Source organism: Phalacrocorax carbo, chromosome 1, assembly GCF_963921805.1.
Source record: "Phalacrocorax carbo chromosome 1, bPhaCar2.1, whole genome shotgun sequence".
In the NCBI taxonomy this organism is placed as follows: domain Eukaryota; kingdom Metazoa; phylum Chordata; class Aves; order Suliformes; family Phalacrocoracidae; genus Phalacrocorax; species Phalacrocorax carbo.
Window position 1 is genome coordinate 122,515,993 of NC_087513.1, and position 22,076 is coordinate 122,538,068.

The window sequence follows — 22,076 nt, forward strand, 5'->3', positions numbered from 1 at the left end:
ATAAGCCAGCCCCTCAGCCGTGCAAAGCTGCATGAGCATCCTGGTCAACCCAGCCACAGGTAATGAGGTCCCCCTTTCCCACAGAGAGATGTGCTTGCTCTAAGGGCTCCCATCTAATCCCCAGGTAGGTTTTCCCGGTCTGACACCAGCTTCTTTGGGTCAGCGGCCTCACCCATTACTACCCAGGTGTTCAGATAAATTACAGCAGAAGATTCAGTGCATGGGATGACTTCTTCCCACACATATCTTGGCACAGAGGCAAGGTGTAACTCCATGATGGACATGCTAAGGAGCTCATGCTGCAATGCGCTACATGGTTTGTCTGGTCATTGGCTATGGATACAAGATTTGTCTGGTTGTTCCTATTACATGCTGAACCATGCCTTCCATGCACTTTTCAGTGATCTACCTAGTATTAATCGGTATTATCTAACATGCTCCTTTAGGAATACAGCAGTTCTGTGTGGGGAGGGCACAGGAGGGGAGGAGGAGCGAATGAGTTTTCATGTAAGGGTTTTGCGTCTTCCCCTCATGATGTGACTCAATGTGCTTCACCAGAACCTGACGCCCCACCTACACAGTCAGTGCAACTCTTCATCCGTCCAAGATGTGAGCCCTCAAGGTCTTAGAAAGCATTAAAGGGATCTATCGCAAATACTGCGTAGCAGCAAATACTGTGAGTAACGTAGCAGGTAAAGGTTTCCTAGTCCCTTTGTGACCATGCTTTCTTTCCTTGCAAGTCACAAGAGAAACTCTGCTCTTGCTAAAGTCAATAGCATGATCCTTGTTAGCTGGGGAGCAGAGAGGGGAGTGGGAAGCGGGTTGGAGTTTCCCTAATATGCCTCATATGCCACAAGTTTGTTGCATAAGGCGTATCATTGTACACGAGCTAAGAAATGTAAATAAGAAAGCAAAGCATTCTCTGGTTTACCTTCCATAAGAATACATTATGCCTGGTGGGAAGTAGGCTGTGTAACAACCCCCTGAATATTGCTCCGTGCTCCAGTTCTTTTCTTCATAATGCACAGGCTGTAAGTATTAGCAAACATTAGAGAGTGAACCAGTGGCAGAGAAATTGGAAATAAAAAACACATTTCCTTTGAAGAGGGAAAAAAACACGATAAAGATACCTGTCAAAGGAGTGCCATGTCATCTGGCTAATGCTATCCATCTGCACAAAACAAATCTTTGCACTTTTACAGAAGCACTAGCCTCCCACGAGGAAATGACAGGACAAATTAAACCATGCACTGCCTTCTCTTTTCTTGTAAAGAGCGAGACTGGCAGCTCTTTTCTTCCTGTACTAGATACTGCTGCCCTCCCCTTGGGAGTACAATTGTATGGCACAACATGCAATTTTAGGTACACATTTTAAGTACCAGGAATTTTGGCTTCATCCTCCAGAACAAAGGAGTAGCATGACTGTACAACAGAAGTGAAAATGCATTCATTTCTTACATGCAAAGCCTCTTCCATCCCCATTGCTTTGGCATATGCCTCACAGATCTTCTTCTTCCTATATAAAAATAAAATCAGAGCCAGAAAAAAAAAAAGGTGGAAAAAACCCTCTCAGCTATTGCTGCTCTTATAAAGAAATCACATTTATTGCAATACATTGGAAATAGTTGGGTTTGGCTTTGTTTTTAAGTCTGATTTCAAGTTCTTATCTTAACATACATATTTCAAATGCTGATGACTAAATGTGACATCCAAAATGGACCCAGGGAATGGGAAATGAAGGTTGATTTTGGCAATGAGCTCTGAAAAAATAAATCTTTGTACAGTTATTTTAGGATGCAGAGCTGATTCATTCTCATGTTCACTGGTGTAAGACCAGAAGAGAAGCAATATAAATCAATGAAATCCCTACAGATTTACTATAGCTGAGAACCAAATATGAGCTGGAGAATAGTACTCATACTCCTAAGCAGAACTCCTCTGTCACTTGCATGTGTACCAAAAATCACCCTTAGGAAGTACTGTTTGTTCATTTCACAGACTAATGGAGAAACCAAACTGTTGTAAACATGGAGGTTTAAAAATTTTATCACCCAGTCTGAATGTCAAGGACACCCAAAACCATGCATGCCAGTGCTCCCCATATCCCTGGGGTGAAGCGTAATTCAGTGGGGATGCAGCCTGGGAATGTCTTTGTAAAACCTTCTCAGTTCACATATTGATGCAGAGCTGGTAAGTCAGAACATGGAAGAGTGGGCAGGACTTGGAAACTCAGAAATATGCCTAACTGGACGGATATTAGCATTAGTGTTGTCGTGCTTCAGCCCCAGTCGGCAACTAAACACCACACAGCTGCTCGCCCACTCCCCCCACCCCTGTGGGATGGGGGAGAGAATAGGAAGAGCAAAAACAAAAGAAAAAAAAAACTTGTAGGTTGAGATAAGAACAGTTTGATAATTAAAATAATAATGATAATAATATTGATTATGATAATAATAACAATAATGATAATATAATAAAAGGAAAAGGGAAAAAGGGGGAAAAAAAAAACCCGAAACACAAATGATACCACCACTCACCACCCACTGACTGGCGCTGCCCGTCCCCCGGCCTTGATTGCTGCCTGCCTCCCCCGGCCAGCTCCTCCCAGTTACCACACTGGGCATAACGCTGCACGATATGGAATATCCCTTTGGCCAGTTTGAATCTGCTCTCTTAGCTGTGCCCCCTCCCTTCCCGGCTGCTTGTGCACCCAGCAGAGCCTGGGAAGCTAGAAATGTCCTTGACTAGTACAAGCACTGCCCAGCAACAACCAAAACATCTGTGTGTTATCACCATTGTTTTCATACTAAGTCCAAAGCACAGCACTATGCCAGCTACAGTGAAGAAAATTAACTCTATCCCAGCTAAAACCATGACAGTATCTCCACCTGCTTATGCTAAAAGCTCAATTTTTGTCCCAGTTTCCATTACTGGTAGTTGCACTGAGCATGTGTATATGTGCATATGCACACACATATCCACAGACATATTCCTGTGGGGAAGCATCCCAGAGAACTGACATATTTCTGAAATATTTATGTTTTCTGAACTCTTACCTCTCTTCCTTACTGAGATGGGCCAGTTTAACAGCCTTTCTGGTAAGGATGAAACTGAAAAGAAAAATACGGCATATAAATATCACACAGTGTCAGCACCCCAGCTGATTCACAAGCTCTTGCTTGAAATTACTCTAAAAAAGAGACAGGCAAGCACTTTACCGCTACATAATGGGCTTGACATTTTTTCACCATACCTCATCACTTAATAATTACAGGTCACACAGGTGAAAAGGCCTGTGCAGGGTACCCTGGGGAGTTAATTGTAAGGGAGAGCATACGTTCCCAGGGGGCAGGCACAGAGGACTGCCTGGCAGCTACCAGAGGAGAAAGTTGCTGATTGCAAGTGTGTTTTCAAAGCTGCCGGCACTGGCCTCATTTTGGTCCATGAGCATGAACTCCCCATCCCCACTGACTCAGGAGAGCAAAGTAATAACCAAAGTGGGCAGAGAGATGACTGTCCAGCAAACTAGCTTGCACTGCCTAACCTCTTATACCTAGGTCTTTATCCAAGAGGAATGAGACCGTGAGTTTCCTTGAGCTTTTGAAGTCTCACAGACAGCTGGCCATACCACTGCCCATGTCATCTGGCATTAGTAAGCGATGGGAGCTTGCTGCTCTAACAAACACTGCACAGTATCATGGACCAGTTCTGTAAGACCTGGGATTAATATTTATTCAGCTTGAAGGAAACAGATTTGGTGATTAGTACATCTGACCTTAGTGGAGATACCTAGGGGATGAAGTATGTTCCTGCTTTCTTTTAGGAAGTTGCATAAATCCACAAGGAGAAAGCAGGAAACTGTTTGCCAGATGGGGTTCAGAGGAGGCTTATTGCTCTCAGGTCATGGAATTTTTTAAGCCTTGAACATGCCCATAAACATGTACAGTTCAAAAGAAGTGGCAAGCTTTCCTTGCCAGATACTTAAGGAGTAGTTGCCTGACATTTATATTGGCCTTTTTTTGGCAGTCTCACCTCAGATTACAGTGGAAACATTTGTAAAGATTGTTCGTTCACGTTGGCTTAACCTACTTTAAAAGCCAGTCAATGCTATTACATATTTTCCCATCTGTTTGTCCAAACTACAACTTTTTTACTTGGCAGTTTCTTCAGAATCCCGATTTCTTCACTGCACAACTGCTGCCTCACTCAACCACCAGCTGATGTTCATTGTCCTGCCTCAGCTCAATGGAGAGAGGAGGCAAATGAGGATTTCTTGGACAATTGCATTTTTATTTTGGCCGAGGTGCTAAATATAAGGCCTAATACAGGCCTTATAAAGCCAAATACATGCTCACAAAGCTAGGTAAGAAAGGCATTCATCTTTAAATCTACTACACAGAAAAAAAAAAAAAAAAAAAAAACAACCAACCAACCCAAAACATTAACCAAATGCTTAAAATGAACGACAGGTGAATTCAGCAACTTCGTCCCAACCATCTCCTTTATACTAGGCTATTTGTAGCAGAAGCTTCACCTAAAAGCTTATACAGGCTAGAGATGCAAAAGAGACTTGTCAGAAGTGCTCTCCTCCACCTAGGCAGACTGTGGGAGCAGGTACCACTGATGTAACCTGGTCATTTCCCCTCTTCCTCCTCCTCCCACTCCATCATACAAAAAGAAATACACATCTCTAAGCATGGGCTAGAAGATCCTAACCCCATAATGGCAGGGAAAGATCCATCAGGTTTTGTGTCATCTATAGTTATTCCAATTGGAGACTCTTCATCCTCAATGACGAAGCAACCGCAATAACCTAAGGGGGGCGGGGGGGAGAAAACAAAATGATTGTCAGAGAAACTTGTTCATGATCATTGTTTCTGCTAGTAAGGAGCAAGGAAAATTATCTGTAAAAGGAATTGTACAGTAATTCTTTCGTCACCAATAATACCTACATGCCTGAAGTGTTTTTGTAGCAGTCTCTCTCCTCTCTTCCCTCTGACTCTTGGAAATTTTGTACACAGACTTATGAAAGTCATATTTAAATTCCATTATTACTTAGCAAGGAATTTCTTTGGATTGTTACAAGTCCCTTTGGCTTTCTATATTGGGGGCAATAAACATTAAAAATAAACAGATCTAGCAAGCACTACAAAGGTTCATTCCATGAGTAACTTTGGCCAAAACAACAGCAGCAGCAACAAAACCTAGTGTAATTACATCTGTTCACTGTGGGCTCAAATTTACACCCTGTATTGATTTTGCTGATAGGGCTGTCAGAAATGGTGTCATGTTAGAGTAATGCAGCAGAAACATGGACTGTCTAATCTAGTATCACATCAGTACGTTTCAGATGAAGACCCCAAAAATCCTATATAAATAACAATATATAAACCTGCCTACATTTCTTTCTAATCCCAATGGCCTGTTTATGCCCTGCAACATGCAAAATTACATTCTTTTGATTAAGAAATATTCTCGCCCAGAGCAATTCTCAGTATCTTTACACAGGAAGTGGAAACTAATCTTTTCATACGAATAGTTCTGGAAATGGTATCAGCTAAAGCTGAGAAACACATGATGTTGCAGCACATGTTAAAAATATCTTGAGTTAAACAAAAAGGTAACCTATTTTTTCCAGTCTTCTGAGATATCAAGTCTGTAGAACAGAGGATTAAAAACAGGGAATGGTCTTGCTTACACCTTAAGCTCTCCTTGTCATCTGCTGTAAATTCTCTTTGGCTGCCCTAATGCTGTCCCTGGCAGGGAGAAGCAGGGACCTGCTGCTGCAAGGTCACTGCTTCTGTGCATTGCAGGTTTCAGTAATGCTTTCCAGGGAAACCTTGCTTATTCTCTCAGTGGTCCCTCCTCAACTAGCAACAATGCGATTGGGGATCCTATTTGGGTCTGGACTCATCTTTGGGACAAGGTGTGCACTCAAGCTTGGGGGAAGAGCTCTCCTTTCTAAGGAGCTTTACCTTTCACTTATCTGTGTGTTTGGTTTGGGGGTTTTGCACGTGTAACTCCCTCTTGGATTTATTCACTGATAGACAGCAGAGCTTCAAAATTTGTGTAGCATGGGGCTCCCAAGTCCTTCACTTTCCCCACATACCCTTCCTCTGCCAGAAGGGTTCCCTGTAGTACATCATGCATTTTATGACACAGCCCATAGGCAAGCGTTGAATTAACTGGTTTCTCTTTGATGGCAGTTCTGGTTTGTAATGAATCTTCGTTGTCAGGATTGGAGGGATAGCACTGATCACATACTTCCCCTGAAACACAAAACACAGTCAGTACAGACAAGGTGCTGCCTCTCACTGAGGTCACCCCGCAGGACACATTTGAAAGATGCTCTTATTAGTTGTTAACAGCTTTCCCATACCTGACTTTGCTACTTGGCTCCCTACACAGATATATCCAGGTAACCAAAATAATTCTGCCATTTCAGAAAAAGGAGCTGGGAAAAGCATGTTGTTTTGTGGTTAGATGATTCTTGACAGCTTGCGGACACTACAGGACCAGAGTTGAAACTTGGCCAGAGACAGGTGGGGAAATGGGAAAAGACAGATCTTATGGCATAGGTAAGATTGCCTTTTATCATCCCCAGAAAAAATGTGACCCACATTTGTCCAAATTATAAGCTGTTAAAAAAAAGAATAATCACTTTTCTGCATGTTCACAGGAATCTACTTCAGGACAAGCAACACTGATGGTGATTTCAGCTTTCCTGAACACACTCTATGCCTCTCGCAGGTCTTGTGTCTGACTGGAGCGATGAAGGACGTCCTGCTTTGGTGCTTGGGGTGACATTATATCACAACAGATGCTGCTCCAGGGTTAAAAATCCAGGGTTAAAAATCCCTGGGAGAGGGAGAGAGTCCCTCCTCCAGGACATCCTTAGACTGGCTTCTCTGCCAAACAGCCCCTTCCCTTTCTTTTAGCTTTCTCTATATATCCTCCAAACACTGCCACTGGTGAGATGGGGGTCTTGCAGACCATGATGGTCCTGCACAAACCCCTGTGGCAGGCTGGTCTCTGTATGCAGAAGGGAGGTGCCACCCCATGGGTTCCACTGTGGGTAATCATGTTCTGACAGAGCATTTCACAGCACCACTGCACAGAGACAAAAGGTATTTGAAATGTCTTTTTTGTTGTTCTGCAAGCCACGAACTTAGGTATGAACAGAAACGTTTTGCCTTTCTTTGAAATGGTCTCAGTGCAGAACTAAAATATAAAAATATATAATAACAGAAAAAGTTAAGGCACAAAAGGCAGAGTAATCATAGAAACTAACCAGCAGAACACTAAGAAGGATCCAGTCATAAATAAAGCTGTAAAGCAGGTTTCAGAGTGTCAGCATAGTCTGAGAAATAGACACACACAAATGGTTACCTCCTGATTACATCTGGCTATGAGCTACAGCAGATGTATTCCCCAACTAAATGCATACTCTACTTCTATTCTGATCAAATTACCTCATATATCTCATGGTTTAAAGTCTCCACAGTGACATTATCACCTGTCTGATCAATACGGACCACAGGACTCTCCAGTTTAACTCTGCCTTTGAGGCGTTCCATTATTTTCTCCGATATCTGACCAGAACCCCCTTTAAACTTCCTCTCCTAAAAAAAACAGAAAAGAAACACAAACAAAAAATCACCAGCATTAATCACAATGACATTGAATATGACTTCTGCTCTTAACCAAGAAACTCCAGGCCAAATCTGCAAGTCCTAAGAGTGCATAAAGAGGCCCAGACTTTCAGAAGAACGAAGGCATAAATATGAGCCTCAGTGGGAATTGCTGCCTAAACCACTTTTGCAGTGGCTTTCTCAATTAGCTAGCTTAAGGACTCTTGAAGCCTAGCAAACAAACAAATATAATGCAGGTATTTATACTTAGTATAAACATATCACTTCATTAAAAAGACATTTTGAGTATTTTACCCATCACTGTGCTACCAAAACCTTTATGTGTGACAAAGGCACAAACTTGCATCTGTACAGTGAAAGCCTGCACCAGCCCAGAAGCAAGACAGATCTTTAACTGGGTCTGGCCTTGAGTGTAGCAGGCAATGAGCTTTAACTGGGTCTGGCCTTGAGTGTAGCAGGCAATGAGCTTTATCTGTCCCTGGGAAGACAGAAAGACATTGCTGTCTGGAAAAAAGCACAATCTGTGACACATATTTGCTTGTGATGTCTGTGCAGAGGCTCAGGGGAAGCACTAACCCTCTTTATCTACCAGCCACCAGCGTTATATCAAGCAGCTCACTTTTACATATAAGATGCTGGTACTGGCAGGGTGGAAAGAACCCACAAAGCCTTGTGCTGAAAGACTAAAATGGCTGCCTGAAGAAGTTTTATAAGACTCGTCATGGCTGCTAAGTTGGAAACCCTTAGCGCTGTTGCTCAACTGATTTTCATTGTGGTGAGAAGAGAGGGAAGGATGGTAGAAACCAAGACAGCTTGCCCCATCCAGGCACAAAGAAAAGGAAGTGCTCTTCCCCTCTCGACATGTCTTGTTTAGCTATGAGTATCCCGGGATTAATTTGATTTTTAATTCCTGCTGCAACCTCTAGTAGTTGCTGACATGGCTGAAATGTGGCTGAGGACTCCTGAGGAAGAAGGATCTTGTGTCTTGATCCTACCCTGTGGCAGCATTAGCTCTGCTTACATCCTTCCCGACATATGGTTGTCTATTCTTACCCCAATGGTCAGATGTTGATGGGGACTTCGCACCTCTATGGGCAACTTCTCTTAACGTCTCCCTAGCTGGGCACACTTGGAAGGGTGCAGTACCATCTCTGCTTTTGCTGTTGGTAGCTTAAGTCTGAAAAACCGCGCGTGCTTTCTGAGACTGCGTTAACTGAAGTAGGAGGCTAGTAAAGTGTGCCGACAGCCCACATCCAAATTAATTTGACAGCCCTCTCTCCCCTTTTCTGAAACTTCATCCAGAACAATCACATGAAAACCACAATGTTCTGCAGGCAACCAGGCACCTGTCATGGCCAAGGTGAGGAAACAGCCTGAAGTAGCTCATAAAACATGCTGCCATGTGAGCTGTCCCAAGAAGGGAGGGCCTTTTGCTATATACTTCCAGCTCTTATCATTAGAAACTTGAATGCCAAAAAACCATTTTTCACTCTGAAGTATACTTGCTTTGAACTCCTGAAAACATTCAAATATACTACGTAACCCATAGAAAACAAATTGGCAAAAAAGCAACAAATCAGCAACAAAAGGACTGTGCTGAAGTGAATGCCACATGAACTTGGTGTTTCATCCTCTTTTCATTAATTGCAGGGCTTTGATGGATACAACACTCCAGTTGCTCTTTATGGATTCAAGAGAGGAGGAAGAATATAAGACATTTTGTACCTGGCCCCCATTGGTGATAGAGAAAATCCTGGCTGTGCCCCCACACTGCCTCACGTACCACAGGAACCAGAGAGCGGAGACTTCATGAGGCTCAGATGTGACGTTGACATTAACAAAGAAGGTGGCAAATTCTTTAGCAGCTCTGCATGAGACACAAAAGCAGACATAGGCAGCGAGTAAATGTGACTTCCTGACCACTTGCAGAATCTTCTTTTTTATTCTCAGTACGGGCTGCTTCCCCAAAGTCAGAAAAGCCAAGATGATTTCTATCCATCTCATTTTTTTTAGCCTGTTATGAGACTGTTTCAATAGGTTTATATCAGTGCTCCCTCCCTCCTAAAGCATTTCCCCGTTCAGTTTGAAATCCCACTGATTTCACCTTAGTTGTTTCTTTAAATAGTTTCCCTGCTGCTATTCCCTTCATCGGAACAAATATTTTTCTCAACAGGTGAATGCATTTGGTAATCAGTCAGTGAAACTCTTCCACATTTCTGCTTCATGGGGAGCTCACTGGGGACATCATTTCCAAGGTCTGATGGGTCCCGAGGGGCTCAACTAGCCACATGGCCAAGGCATTCCCCATCAACCATGTAACACTGTTGCACAGACCGTTTGTGAAATCAAGAATCGGACACGGTAAATAACCCAGAGAAACCAAACTGGCAATCATTGCCATAAATATAAGGAGAGGGTCAGCTGTCTACCACAGTAAGTCTTCTGAATGTAAACAGAGTTACAGCAACAGGAAATGAGGACTTCGCTATTCACATTTCTTTCATTTGTGGCGACAGATGCCTAAGAGAAATGAGAATTTTGCAAAGAAGTTGAAAGGTCTTTGACTTGGATGAAGTTTCATGAAACAACATGAATTTATAATCATCTGCTAAAGGAAGAAACTTTGCAAGTTATCTGGGCTAAAATATGTAACTTATAAATTTTTATAACCTCATTTCCCTGGGTATGAAGTCCAGATACCTCTACTTCATTAGCCAGGATATGAAAACATCCTGCATGCAAGAACCCTCTGCAACAATCCTGAAAGCACCAAGACACTAAACAGTTGTAGCAGGTTCAAGTCTGAGAAATGTGAAAAGTCTCTCCAGGATCAGTAGATGCTGATCTGTGACACATGACAAACAAATCTTTGGTAATCTTGACCCAAGTAATATAGAAATGCTGCGGAAGAGCTTTCCTGCTTAGGGCACTGTGGTTTTTAACTATGCGTAGAAAAATCTGTCTTGGATCGAAGATCTGGAGTGGCTTTTTACTGAGTTTTTGAACGTGTTTCAGCTGAGTACACCCATTAAAACTGCAGTGCCATAAACCCATTGGCAGTAGAAGCAGTCTTGCAGAGAAGCGTGTTACAGGAGCGGTCACTATCAACCCAGTTCTGCTTATACTCCACTGGCTCCCTGACTAAGGGGAACTGTGAAAACTAGAAGAGGAAGAGCCAGTATACTTGCAGCAGAAAGGGTAGTTCAAAGTGACAGAGTTTTCAAGCATAAAACTAATTGTAAAGAAAAACTACAATGCCACAGAGAGAAATAGAAAGTCCAAATGGCTGTACCTTGCATCATACAGAGCTAGAGCAAGATTTAAGCCAGCAAAATAAATTTCAAATGGACCGTTTTGATCAGGAAGCTGCAGGCACAGTGCTAAATGGCAGTCAGAATAAAAGGGCAGAGCACAGCCACACAAATAAAAGAATATAAAGGAGGAGGGCGTTACAGAATAGCACAGGGGCCAGCACAGCAAGGGGAAACACAAGAGCTCAGTGAGCGCACTTCTCTTTGCCTTATAATTAATTGAAAAAGGAAAGGAAGAAAAGAGTATTTCCAGTTGTCGTCACCCCATATTGAACATTCTTCCTTTTTTTTTTATTCGTACAGTGTTGTCCCTCATAGACATAAAACACACGGGCCATTTTCTAGGTGATACAACACCTTGGGCCCTCTTCCTACCAGCCAAGGTCGATGCTCTGTTGGACCTGCTACTCAGACAAGGAAGACCTGTCGGATGATGCAAAAGTGAAGGGCAGCCTTGGCTGCAGTGGCCATGAGACTGTAGAGTTTAAGAACCTGACAGGAGTAAGATAAACAGTAGAACTGCAACCCTGGATTTTGGGAGACCAGATTTTATCCTCCTCAAGGACCTGCTTAGCAGCATCTAATAGGAAACTACCCTGTAGGACAAAGAGGCTCAGAAGAGTTGGCTAGCATTCAAGGACAGCTTCACAGAAGCAGAGGGAGCGTGCACTGCCATGGGCAGAGCTGAGCATGCACAGCAACAGGCTTGCTGGGATGAACGTGGAGCTCCTGACTGGGCTCTGGCACAAACCAGCCAGGCAGGTGAAAGGCAACAAGGAAGGTTGCCTTGGCTGCCTTGTTTCCCTCCAAGGGTTTTGGAGACCCAGTGGGTACTATTGCTGAAACAAGGAGCAGCATTTTAACTTCTCTAGACTTTCCAGAGCCAACAGGTGCTCACTCCCCTCTCCTTGGGTCTCACGCTGCCACATCCACTGAGCTACCCCCGGGAAGCAGCTGCCCTCCGGCACGGCGTGCTGCTCCCCGATGTGCCAGCGGCACCTGTCTGCTCCGTGGTACACATGATGCAGCTCATGCAGTAAAAGCAGACACACATGATAACTGTGCAGGAGAGGACATAGCTGAGTCAGAGGATATCACTCTTCAGCTCCTAGCCTACCATGGGGCCAGGGAAGCCCCCTCACTTCCTTCTGCCTCCATTTCTATGCCTGCAAATTACCTTTATTCATACCTACACAGCAGAGTTTTATTTACATGTTGCTTTTGCTGAAGACAAAGGCACACATTCTCCAACTGAGTGAAGTGAAAGCATGGTGAGAAGAGCCCACACTGTCACTCTCATCTACAAGGGCCTGCTGTGGCAAACCCCAGGTTTCCCCAGCACCTTTAATCCCCTCTGCCAGCCAACCCAAGCTCGCATACCACTTTATCCTCCACAGGCCCTCACTCACCACCTGACAACAGCCCATCACAAAGACCGGCCTCATCTCAAACACCTCCTGCTCTCTCACCACCTGTAACCCAGCTGAACACCAGAATTTGCCAGGGAGCCACTATGATTCTGCCACTGCATTTCAAAGTGCACAAAGAGTTATGTACTTGGTCCAGCAAATCTTATTTATCAGCTCTTTCATGGTCATTTTGTCCCATTCTTCAGCATGTGGAGCGTCCCATGGTGCTTCAAGAGGAATCTGGAGACAGAGGAACAATATTCAAGAAATTATTTAGTATTATATCATTGCCTGGTCATAGCTAGTTAGTAGCACAGTGATGATTGATATGTTGACCAAGAGTTTCTTTTGTCCCCTGCACATGGCTGTAAATTTGGAATAAGTTCGCTAAATGGAACAGTTTCCATTCACACCTTTGCGCATGAATTGTACCATGACCACCAAATCTGGCTTTGTCTGACCAATGAACTATATCCATAAGTTGGGACTCATCTGGCCTTTAGTTGTCCAGGAGGTGTCTATTATAATTTAGTTGTCCTGGTGTCCTCTAACAGCTGAGAGAAAAAAATCCTTCTCTAGTCAGATTCAGACAGTTACAAGATGGGTATCCAAAGGCCCCTATGTTTCTTTGGTAACTACAGAGGGAACAAAAAATGTCTAGATAGTATTAAATTATTTTTAGACAGTTAAATTCTTAATAATAATCCATTGCAAGTAAGTATCATGACATGTGAGGACGCCATTGTATATTTGAATCTTTGAAAAAATATATATTATTTGACAAAAAAAGGTGTAGTATCATGCATAAATTTGATTCTGCAAAACCACATAAACCTGACAAACTTTGCAGGAATACAGCTTGAATGCTTGAACGTTATTGTAAGGTAGGCCCCTGGTTTGTAGCCAGATTATAAGGCAACTGATGAATATTTGAAAGACAGCATGATGCTCCAGGGGCTACTTTTTGCACACAGGAAGATCTGCAGTTGTAGTGCTTGAATTTTGAAGGCATTTACTGTTTAAGAATTTCAGAAATAAAGTTACTATGAAGTCAAACTGGAACCCAGCTTAGGCAACTAGAAAAAAGATTCATCCTTAGTCAAACAGGCTGTCACTGGGGAAGGGGAAAACCCTTCTCATCCCCCAGGTTGTGGAATGGTTTTGCCTGACATGCAGAGGTTCAACCTCATGTTTTTCAGATAACTTAGACACCTCCAGATCTTTTTGTGTCCTGTCACAGAATCATAGAACAGTTTGGATTGGAAGGGACCTTTAAAGGTCATCAAGCTTCATTCTCTCAGTGAGGAAGGCCTGTTATTCCTGATAGTTCCTGGGCAACATAGATACCTTTCTGATGAATGTTTCTTGGGGTTTTTTTGGGGGGGTTTGTTTTGTGGTTTGTTTTTTTTTAAATATTAATGAAGCATCAAAAAAGCCTTCCAGAAACAAAACAAAACCAGATTTACTCATGATGACATGAGCATTGTAGGAAACAGATGCAGTTTACACAGCCTACCTCTTTTCCCAGCTTGTCCAGGGTCCTCCAGAAGTTATTGTAATCCAGGTAAACTAAGGGGTTCCATGTTGGAGGGGAAATACCCATGAAATGGCGTGACTTTCCCTAAAATACACATAAGAACATAAGCAGCTGAAACACAACAGAGCATATCTTCATTACTCAAGAACACAAAAATCTCAAAGTCATCACATGGTTGACCTGTTGCCCCAAAAGACCTAGATTTTTTTTCTTTTTCCTTGGACGTTTTTTTTTTTTTTCGCCCTGCATATGCACGTAGGCAATGGAATGCATGACGCAAAGTATAAAGGGAAAAAACAGTTGGGCTGACATTAACAAGGACAGTAACACTTGTTTTTTATTCGGACACGATGAGGAAGGGTACATTTGTTCTGAGCAGGTTGTCAAATTCTGGGCTAAGGAGACTCAAGCAATAGCCAAGGAGGTAATATGAATCAATCTAATGTTTGCTTGCCTGCTGAAATGTTCATCCTAACATTTGCATGGGTCTAAAATTGCATGCATTTTAAACGTTTGAACTACCTAAGCACCTTTATGGTACACCTCACCTATAAAAAGCAAACGTACCTCTTTATTATGCCAAGTACCTTGGGAGAAACCTAGCCTAAAAAAAAAAATTTGCCTAAAAGAAAGTTTTGGTTGCAGAAAGAAGAATTTTGCACACTTGCAAGAATGGTATCAGTACTTACAATGTGTATGACATATAACTGCAACAGGAATATGACTGTTTCAGATAATCCTGTGATATAATAAGTGAAACAATCTAACAGCAGCTGGTTCTTTGTGATAACTTTAATCTGAAAGAGAACTGGATGAGCAGGCAACATTTTCTCTTAGTAAATGGCTTTAAAGCTTCCCCATGTGAGTCAATGACAAATCTCTCGTCACACCTCTTTAATGTTTGCTCTTGCAGGTGTGTCAAAAGTTTGCAGGAGGTCACGTGGCAGGATGCAGCAAACCATGACAGGCAGGAGCTGTGGTGCTGCGTGCAATGTGCTTTTCAGTGCAATGTGTACCGTGCCAGCCCATCACACCTGGCAGGCGGGGGTCACAGACCAAGCAAGAGGCTGCAATGCTGCAAATGCACAAGATAGTGATCCACGGACAGGGGCACATGAAGCAGGAGCCAAATGCCCCTTCCCCACATGCAGCGAGAAAATTTATCAGTCTTCCCCACTGATAATTGTGCATGTGTGTGTAAATGCATATGGATTTCTAATATGCTTCACAACATTTTTCTGCAAAGATTGTAAAAAAGATAAAAGGTGCCAGATGAAACTCAAGAGACCATAGTGAGCTTTCAGACTCGGCAAAAGCAGTAAAAAAGACAAACTCCCACATTTTGGTCAACTTTAGTCTTCCCCATGGCAGGTACAATGGAGAAGAGACGAGAACATGGGTAGGAGACAGAAGTCTTGCTATGGCAAATACCGCTTGGTCCCTCTCTCACCAGAGGATGCAGTGCTGCGGTGGTGCCCCAGCTCCGGTGGCCGGCCAGGCCCACAGCCCACCGTGCTGTACCTCCTCCCAATAGCCAGTAAGGGCAGCAGCAAAAATGCTCTTCTGTTTAGTCTAAACAGAGTAATCTCTGTTCTGGGCCAAGCAAACCACAAGGTTATGACCTCAGCAGTTAGTTCAGCTTGAGATCCTAGTGCTTAAAGGTGTTTTTTGTGTTTTGGGGTTTTTTTTTTTTCAATTTCCAACAAATGTTGAGTTTTCTTTTCAAGTTGCCAGGATGCCTCCAGTGGTGGCTGGCTACTTCTGGATTTCTGGGCATGTAATCTTAATCTTGTGTATTTTTTTCTTCTCTTTTATCCCTGTTTCTTTCTGTTTTAGACAGTTACGTTACAGGAAGGTGGGTGGGGGATGCTGCTCCAGCCTTCTCCAGGTACACATGTGTATGCAAAACACACTTCTGCCGTGGGAAGAACAGAGAAATGCTCTCATGAACTACCAGGAATGGAATCCTCTGCATGACACTGCCTCTTCCTTTTCCTTGAACACAGTTTCTCATTTTGTAGCATTGTGTATTCAGCCACAGAAAAGAGGACCAAAACACACATGCAAGGATATCCTAATACAAAGCAGTAATAAATTGCTAATAATTTTCTTCTTATTGTGCAACATTTTGTTCTTCAAAAAGATCATCAGATACTTCTCCTTCAATGTTAATTTATTGCCAGACTTTTTATTCTGGTCAGGAATGCAGGTGCCATCAATGTGTCTTCTTGATGTGCTTTAACACCAGTAATCCTGCCCTTAAGCAGAGATGAGATGCAATGCTGTCAGGCCACCCAACAACAGGTGAAGATAAGTTATTACTGAAGTTCTGTCATGTCAATGTTGCAAGGGGACAAAGGGGATAAGCCCACCATTCAGGAGTAGCAGGCAAAACTTCTCAAAAATTTTCACTGTTCAGTAAGACATGTTTTCACACAGCTTTTTGGTAAGTGACTGTGCTTGTACTGAGTCCCATAACTTAGATCTATCCTTAGTTTACTTAACTCAAAATAAGCAGCCCTTATTTAAAAGGAAAGTCAAAAAAGTAACTTCTAAGGCTCCTCTTGTTTTCAGCCAAATCTATTCCTTATATTGCTGGAAATAACAGTGCACGAAAAGTCTCTCTCAGTAACTCGATGAGGTTTGTGCCAAAGCAGCTTTTCCAGCTCCCAGTACTAACTCTACCATGTTCAACAGCTACAGGTTCAGGAACTCCCAAACTACCCTGTTTGCTGCAGACAGGGTAACTAGCGTAAGAACTTGCCCTCTGCCTGGCTACCTAATATTTTCCTCCAAATTTTCCACCTCTATACTAGTGTTAGACCACCGTAACCACAAACTGCTGAGGACTGATCAAGAAATCTTACAACTTCAGCCACTGGTATGACACATCTCACATTAGTATTTATCTGCTATTTGGAAAAAGAACAATCCTTTCATTTGGTCAATAGCGTAGCCAGGAAGATCGATGTGAAAATATATTTTATTCCCTGAGAACTATGAAATGCCAACTGATAAGTAACAGTCTAAAGTTACATTACTTGTTGCTTTCTTCTGCATGGAAAAAACCATAATTTCAGTAGGTCTGGAGACCAAGGGCAGGAAAAGCCGGAAAAATACAACAGTGCTAACAGAACTGGAAGAGGCTAGGACTGAATTCAGAGAGCCTGAAATAGTTCACAGATACACTAACTCCTCCTGCAGGAAGGCTGGACCTATAAGAGGTGGGAGCTGATTGGAAGAAAGCCCAATTCTAACAAATTCCAGGACAGAAATTCCCATTGTCAATCAGAGAGCACAAGTCAAACAACCTTAGTCACATCAGTTTTTCAACTCTCTCTCTCGCACAAGTATCTCCACAGCAGGGAGTAAGTCTAGCCCAAATGACCCAGGGCTGGTAAGTTATTAATTTGTTTTTAATATGGTCTCCTTACTAGGCACAGGAGATCACTGCAAGCAGGCAAGGTCTTGCAATATTCCACTTTTAAACACGTGTATAGTGTTCTGGGTGTATTATTTTGAGAACTACTGTTTTCTTAACTGAAAGGCAAATAACCTACTGGCTTTGTTCCCATGTTAACACAAGGCTGCTTGACTGACCCACAGAGTTTATCTAACTTTTTTTTCATTTCCTGGTGTGTTGAATGCTTTCCTGAAGACCTCAGATTTGGTCCTGCTGCCTGCCTGGATTAGTTACCGCACACCAATCCAAAGGAAACAATATTCCCAAGCACCACAGTTCAGTGGTTAGAAAGAAGGCATCAGAGAGAGAGACATGCGCTCTTCAAGGTCCGTCTTCTCCCTGCCCAGGGCTATGCTGTGGCTTGTTGCCAAAACTACAGGAATTAAGCCCAAGCTGCCCCAGCTGTGACACCACTCCAAGTTTTGATTTGTGCAAAAGGAACAGACAATTTTGCCAGTCTTGAGAAAGGCAAGTCTGGCTCCTGCCCTCTGTGCTGAGGATGAGCTACGGTGTCAGAAAGCACAGAAGGAGCATCCCTTGTGCTCCAGAGCAGGGGCTGCTGCTGCCCTTGGGCCGTGCACAGCACACACAGCTAGAGCAGCAGCTCTGTATGGTGTAAGCCCTCAGGTGGTCATCTTTCCCTGCTCAATAGCTCCGGCGGGTCTAGCCTTGCAAGCATTGTAGTGCCTTGGAGCATCTGTGATTGCCGTGTCTGAACTGCAGACTTAGGGCAATCTGCACAGACTTAGTCACAGACTTACCTGCTGCACCCAAATCTCTTAATCTAAAGGCTAGTTGAAGGAAAGGAAAGAGTAGATGGCCAATGGGAAGCATTGCATACAAATGCTTATCTTTTGTCAGGTGTTGCCTTGCTCTGAAAATCATAAGGAAACAAATAAGGAAAACCAGTCCTTATTTACTAATGTTAGGTGTACCAAAACTGGGTGCTGCAGCTGGATATTAGAGGACTACAGTTATATGAGAAGGTTAATACCACACCTATACTTTCTAGGGTCTTCTACTAAAGAGAAGGTGAAAACAGAGCACAGCATGACCTTCAAGGACATCTGTAAGAATAAAAAGCTATCTGCCCCTTCTGGGAAGGGAGAACCCAGCACAACTGCCTTTTCTCAGTCCTAAAACATTCTTGATGAATTACGGGACAGTAGCCACACAGCAATTTGGCTGGAAAGACAGTCTGGGGCTTGTAACAAAATCTACAGTTTGAAGTTACAGATTTATGATGACAGGATACAAACAAACTCCTGACTGATATCTAAGCAGTCCACGTTACCATGCTAACTGATGGAAAAGAATGAACAAATAAAAAGAGATAAACAATAGTTATGTATTTGGATTTTTTAAATAAACTGTAACTACAAAGAAAACCTACCCACATGAAGCAATGTGGTTTTTAAAGCTTGCAGTACATGGAATTTTTCCACACAGATATGGGAAAAATTCCTTTCAGAGCAAAGCAGCTCATAAAATCCCTCTGGGGATTTCCACTTTCCCTTGGCTGCTTCCGCTGCGAGGATAAACGATTTCCCCACTTTCTTCTAATTCAATCCAAGCAGTATCCTGGAAACCCTTAGAAAGAGCCAAACTTAACTGATTTGTACAGCAAACAAAAGACCAAAAGTCTCTTAATCTGAAGATGCTGAGATTATACACACTTGAATGTCTGTCATAACAAAATCTAAAGCTACCTTTAGTCATTCCTCAAAACTCTCCCCCTTTGGCCTCTGAAAAAACTGCACAGCATTGCAGACTTTGGAGAAATGCACTTGGGAAGAGACCTTTCTGTCTGGCCCCAGCTACATGTTCCCCAACAGCCATCAGCTGACAGAAATAGCAGATAAGATGCAAGTAGAAAAGTTTTAGTCATACTTTTCAAACCTGAAAGGCAGCAGCTGGCTCATGGCTGACAGCATATTAGCCCAAGAAGCTGAACACATCCATCTTTGAGATTAATATTTAATTTCTGGGGCAACAATCCTTTAATATCAAATCATCTCTTTGCTAACACATTTTCTATCATCTAGGAAATTCCACAGATGCTCAGGTTCCTGGAGCACCTTTAATGAATATGAGGGGCACATCTATAGCCAGGAGAGCAAAAATCCCTACCTGGCCAACTCACCATCACAGCATGATAACAGTGTGTAGCAGGCAGGTAAAACATACAAGCCCTAAGGTGTCTGAGCACACACCAACCCAGCCTATAGCCAGGACTGCACAGTTTCTTTCTGATAGACTTCTTGTAGAATTGGGATGTAAGAGAGGGTTCAACAACAGATGCCTAAAAAAAAAGGCATGGTGACTACGTGAGGTCTCAAGGAAAGAGTAAGGAGAAAAAGCAGTGGGAAAACCCTGGGGGAAGAAAAGGCCTGCAATTTGTGGGAATAGGATGTGGGAAGAATGAGATCTACTGAAGGAAAAGCATCATTATTTATTCAGTGCCTAAGTCTGGCCACACTGGGAGACCTTAAAGCCCCTTTGCTGTCAACCCTGCTCCAACAACTACAACTCCTTGGTGACCCTGGTTAGCTTGGCAGGACCACAATCCAAATCTAGAATTGGTTGGCAGCCTGTGATCCAGCTGAGTAGCTCGTAATGCTGCCTCTTGCTTAGAAACATGCTTCCACTTCAAAGAAAACTTACAAAATTACATGGTCATTAGCAAGGACATGCATAATGTAATGTGGGACAAAAAAAAAGCTGCAGCTTCAGTGTCAAAATGGATTAAGGGCTCATATTCATGTAACCTATTAGGGCCTCTTAACATAGAGAAGGTAAGTGCCTTTTAGGATGCTGAGAGATCCATGTCTAAGCTTAATTTAAACAGAGTGGGCCAAATATCCAGCTGGTACAAATCAGCTCAGCCCACTTGATGTAGAATAACACTGATTTACACCAGGTGGTGTAAAATAATTTTTTTTAGTATTATGCAATTATTTAAGATGTGACTATATTATCACCATGGCATGAATCTGCCCAATAAGGAGAGGTTACAGAACGAGATGATAAAACTTTACGGTATGAATGCATTGCTCTAAACCTAGGAAGAAAAAGTGAGAAGATAATAAAAATGAAACCAGTTAAGGATCCATCATATAGTGTGGCCTCTCTCAAATATGTCAGCTCTGATTCACACCGGCTTCAAGCCTTGTTCTGCCAGAGTCTGGGAAGTACCAAAACTAAAAAATATTACAAAAAAACTAAAAGATATTACAAAAATTAAAAAGTTATGGTCTTTGGAAAGTAACGTAGTTTGTGAGTTACGAAGATAGGCTCTTGTACCTCATACCTATGGATCTTAGGCCTCTCTTCGTCCCTCTCCCTATGGCTCTGCCTCTGCAGTGGTTTGGACAGTAGGTCCTGACTAGGACCTCAGCAAAAATTTGGTGAGCTAAAGAACTAAGACAAGGGATCCTCTGAAAACAGATTTCATTCCAGATCACTTTAGCTACACCAGTACTTACTCAAGAGTAGCAGTCTGAACCCCTGCTGCCCCGCGTCTCAGACATGAGTTTTAGGGCAAACCTCGGAAGGTACCTGTTTCTCACCATTAGCTAGAGAGGGAATCTCAATGAGCCTTGAATTAGATGCCCAACTTCCAGACAACCATTTTTAAGTAAGATGAATCCCATGCCATGGGACTGGGAGGGATCTCATGTGAATCTAGTTACATAAGTGGGGCAAATAGGTTATGCTACTCCCAGTCCAGTCCCATAATACTGTTGTCTAGTATTGTCATTCAATAGTATCAAACACCCAATAAGTAAAAATAGAATAACAACATGTCAAATAGGTGCTTACTGGATTACTAAAAGTGAGCTTTAAACAAAACCTCCTTAATGACTGTCAGTAGTTTCCAAAGCTCAGTTATACCTTTAGGTATCTCAACATGAAAGATAGAATACTTACCCCCTTATAATGGATCATATAGCCCTCCACATTCACTTTATAGGTCTCAATACCCAGCTCTTTTGCCAGTCGGAGAATCCTGTTTTGGGTAGGTCCCACATATGATCCACCAACATCTACATAATTAACTTGATTGTTCTGTCAAAAGAGAGAATACAGGAATCAATCTGTGAAGGAAGTTCCTCAATACAAACGCCTAGAAGTTGAAAGAATTATTCCATACTGGCTAGCACTGCAACTATATGCACAGGAGAAAATGTGTACTGACTGACCTAAATGTAGGCAGTGTTGAGCTCTGTAATGACAGACATACAGCGATCACAAGGTCTTCACTCCATCATGCATATGGTGTGATTAGGTTTAACTCCTGTTTAAGTTTCACTATAGTTTTCAGTACTGACTTTTTAGTCTCACAGAAGACATGAGAATATGAAGAAATATCCAACCCAATCAATACTTCGGTTAAGTCTAACCCCATTTTTCAGAATTCATGTTACTTTTCTTGTTATTGCAAAACATTTTTCAAATTGAAGCCACCTCCAGCACCAAAGCTTGTTTTCTCTCTGTAGATACCTGCTTAGACTTAATGCTGTAGATGCTGAGCACTGCACTGCAGTATTCAAGGAGAATAATCTCCTTCTCAGCACAGCACACCTTGGCTCTAGCCCAGTGTGCTCTGGCTAGCAGCTCCCAGTCACACCTGCCACCAAAGGTGCTCTGCATACCCCTCAGACCACCATCACACTTACTTGGGAAGCAGGAAGAAAGCAAAAC

At 42.7% G+C, this 22,076-nt stretch overlaps 1 protein-coding gene across 1 annotated transcript in view; it reads right to left on the reverse strand.

The window, feature by feature from the left end:
• LOC104041217 (amine oxidase [flavin-containing] A) overlaps nt 1-22,076 on the reverse strand; it is a 40,024-nt gene that overhangs the window by 3,994 nt on the left and 13,954 nt on the right. The window contains exons 3-12 of the mRNA XM_064473071.1: nt 21,303-21,440; nt 13,889-13,993; nt 12,521-12,612; nt 9,378-9,519; nt 7,473-7,622; nt 6,110-6,269; nt 4,717-4,813; nt 3,057-3,110; nt 1,459-1,516; nt 932-1,029 (exon numbers count right to left, since the gene is read on the reverse strand). Coding sequence (XP_064329141.1) covers nt 932-1,029; nt 1,459-1,516; nt 3,057-3,110; nt 4,717-4,813; nt 6,110-6,269; nt 7,473-7,622; nt 9,378-9,519; nt 12,521-12,612; nt 13,889-13,993; nt 21,303-21,440 — 1,094 coding nt within the window. The remainder of the gene's footprint in view (nt 1-931; nt 1,030-1,458; nt 1,517-3,056; nt 3,111-4,716; nt 4,814-6,109; nt 6,270-7,472; nt 7,623-9,377; nt 9,520-12,520; nt 12,613-13,888; nt 13,994-21,302; nt 21,441-22,076) is intronic.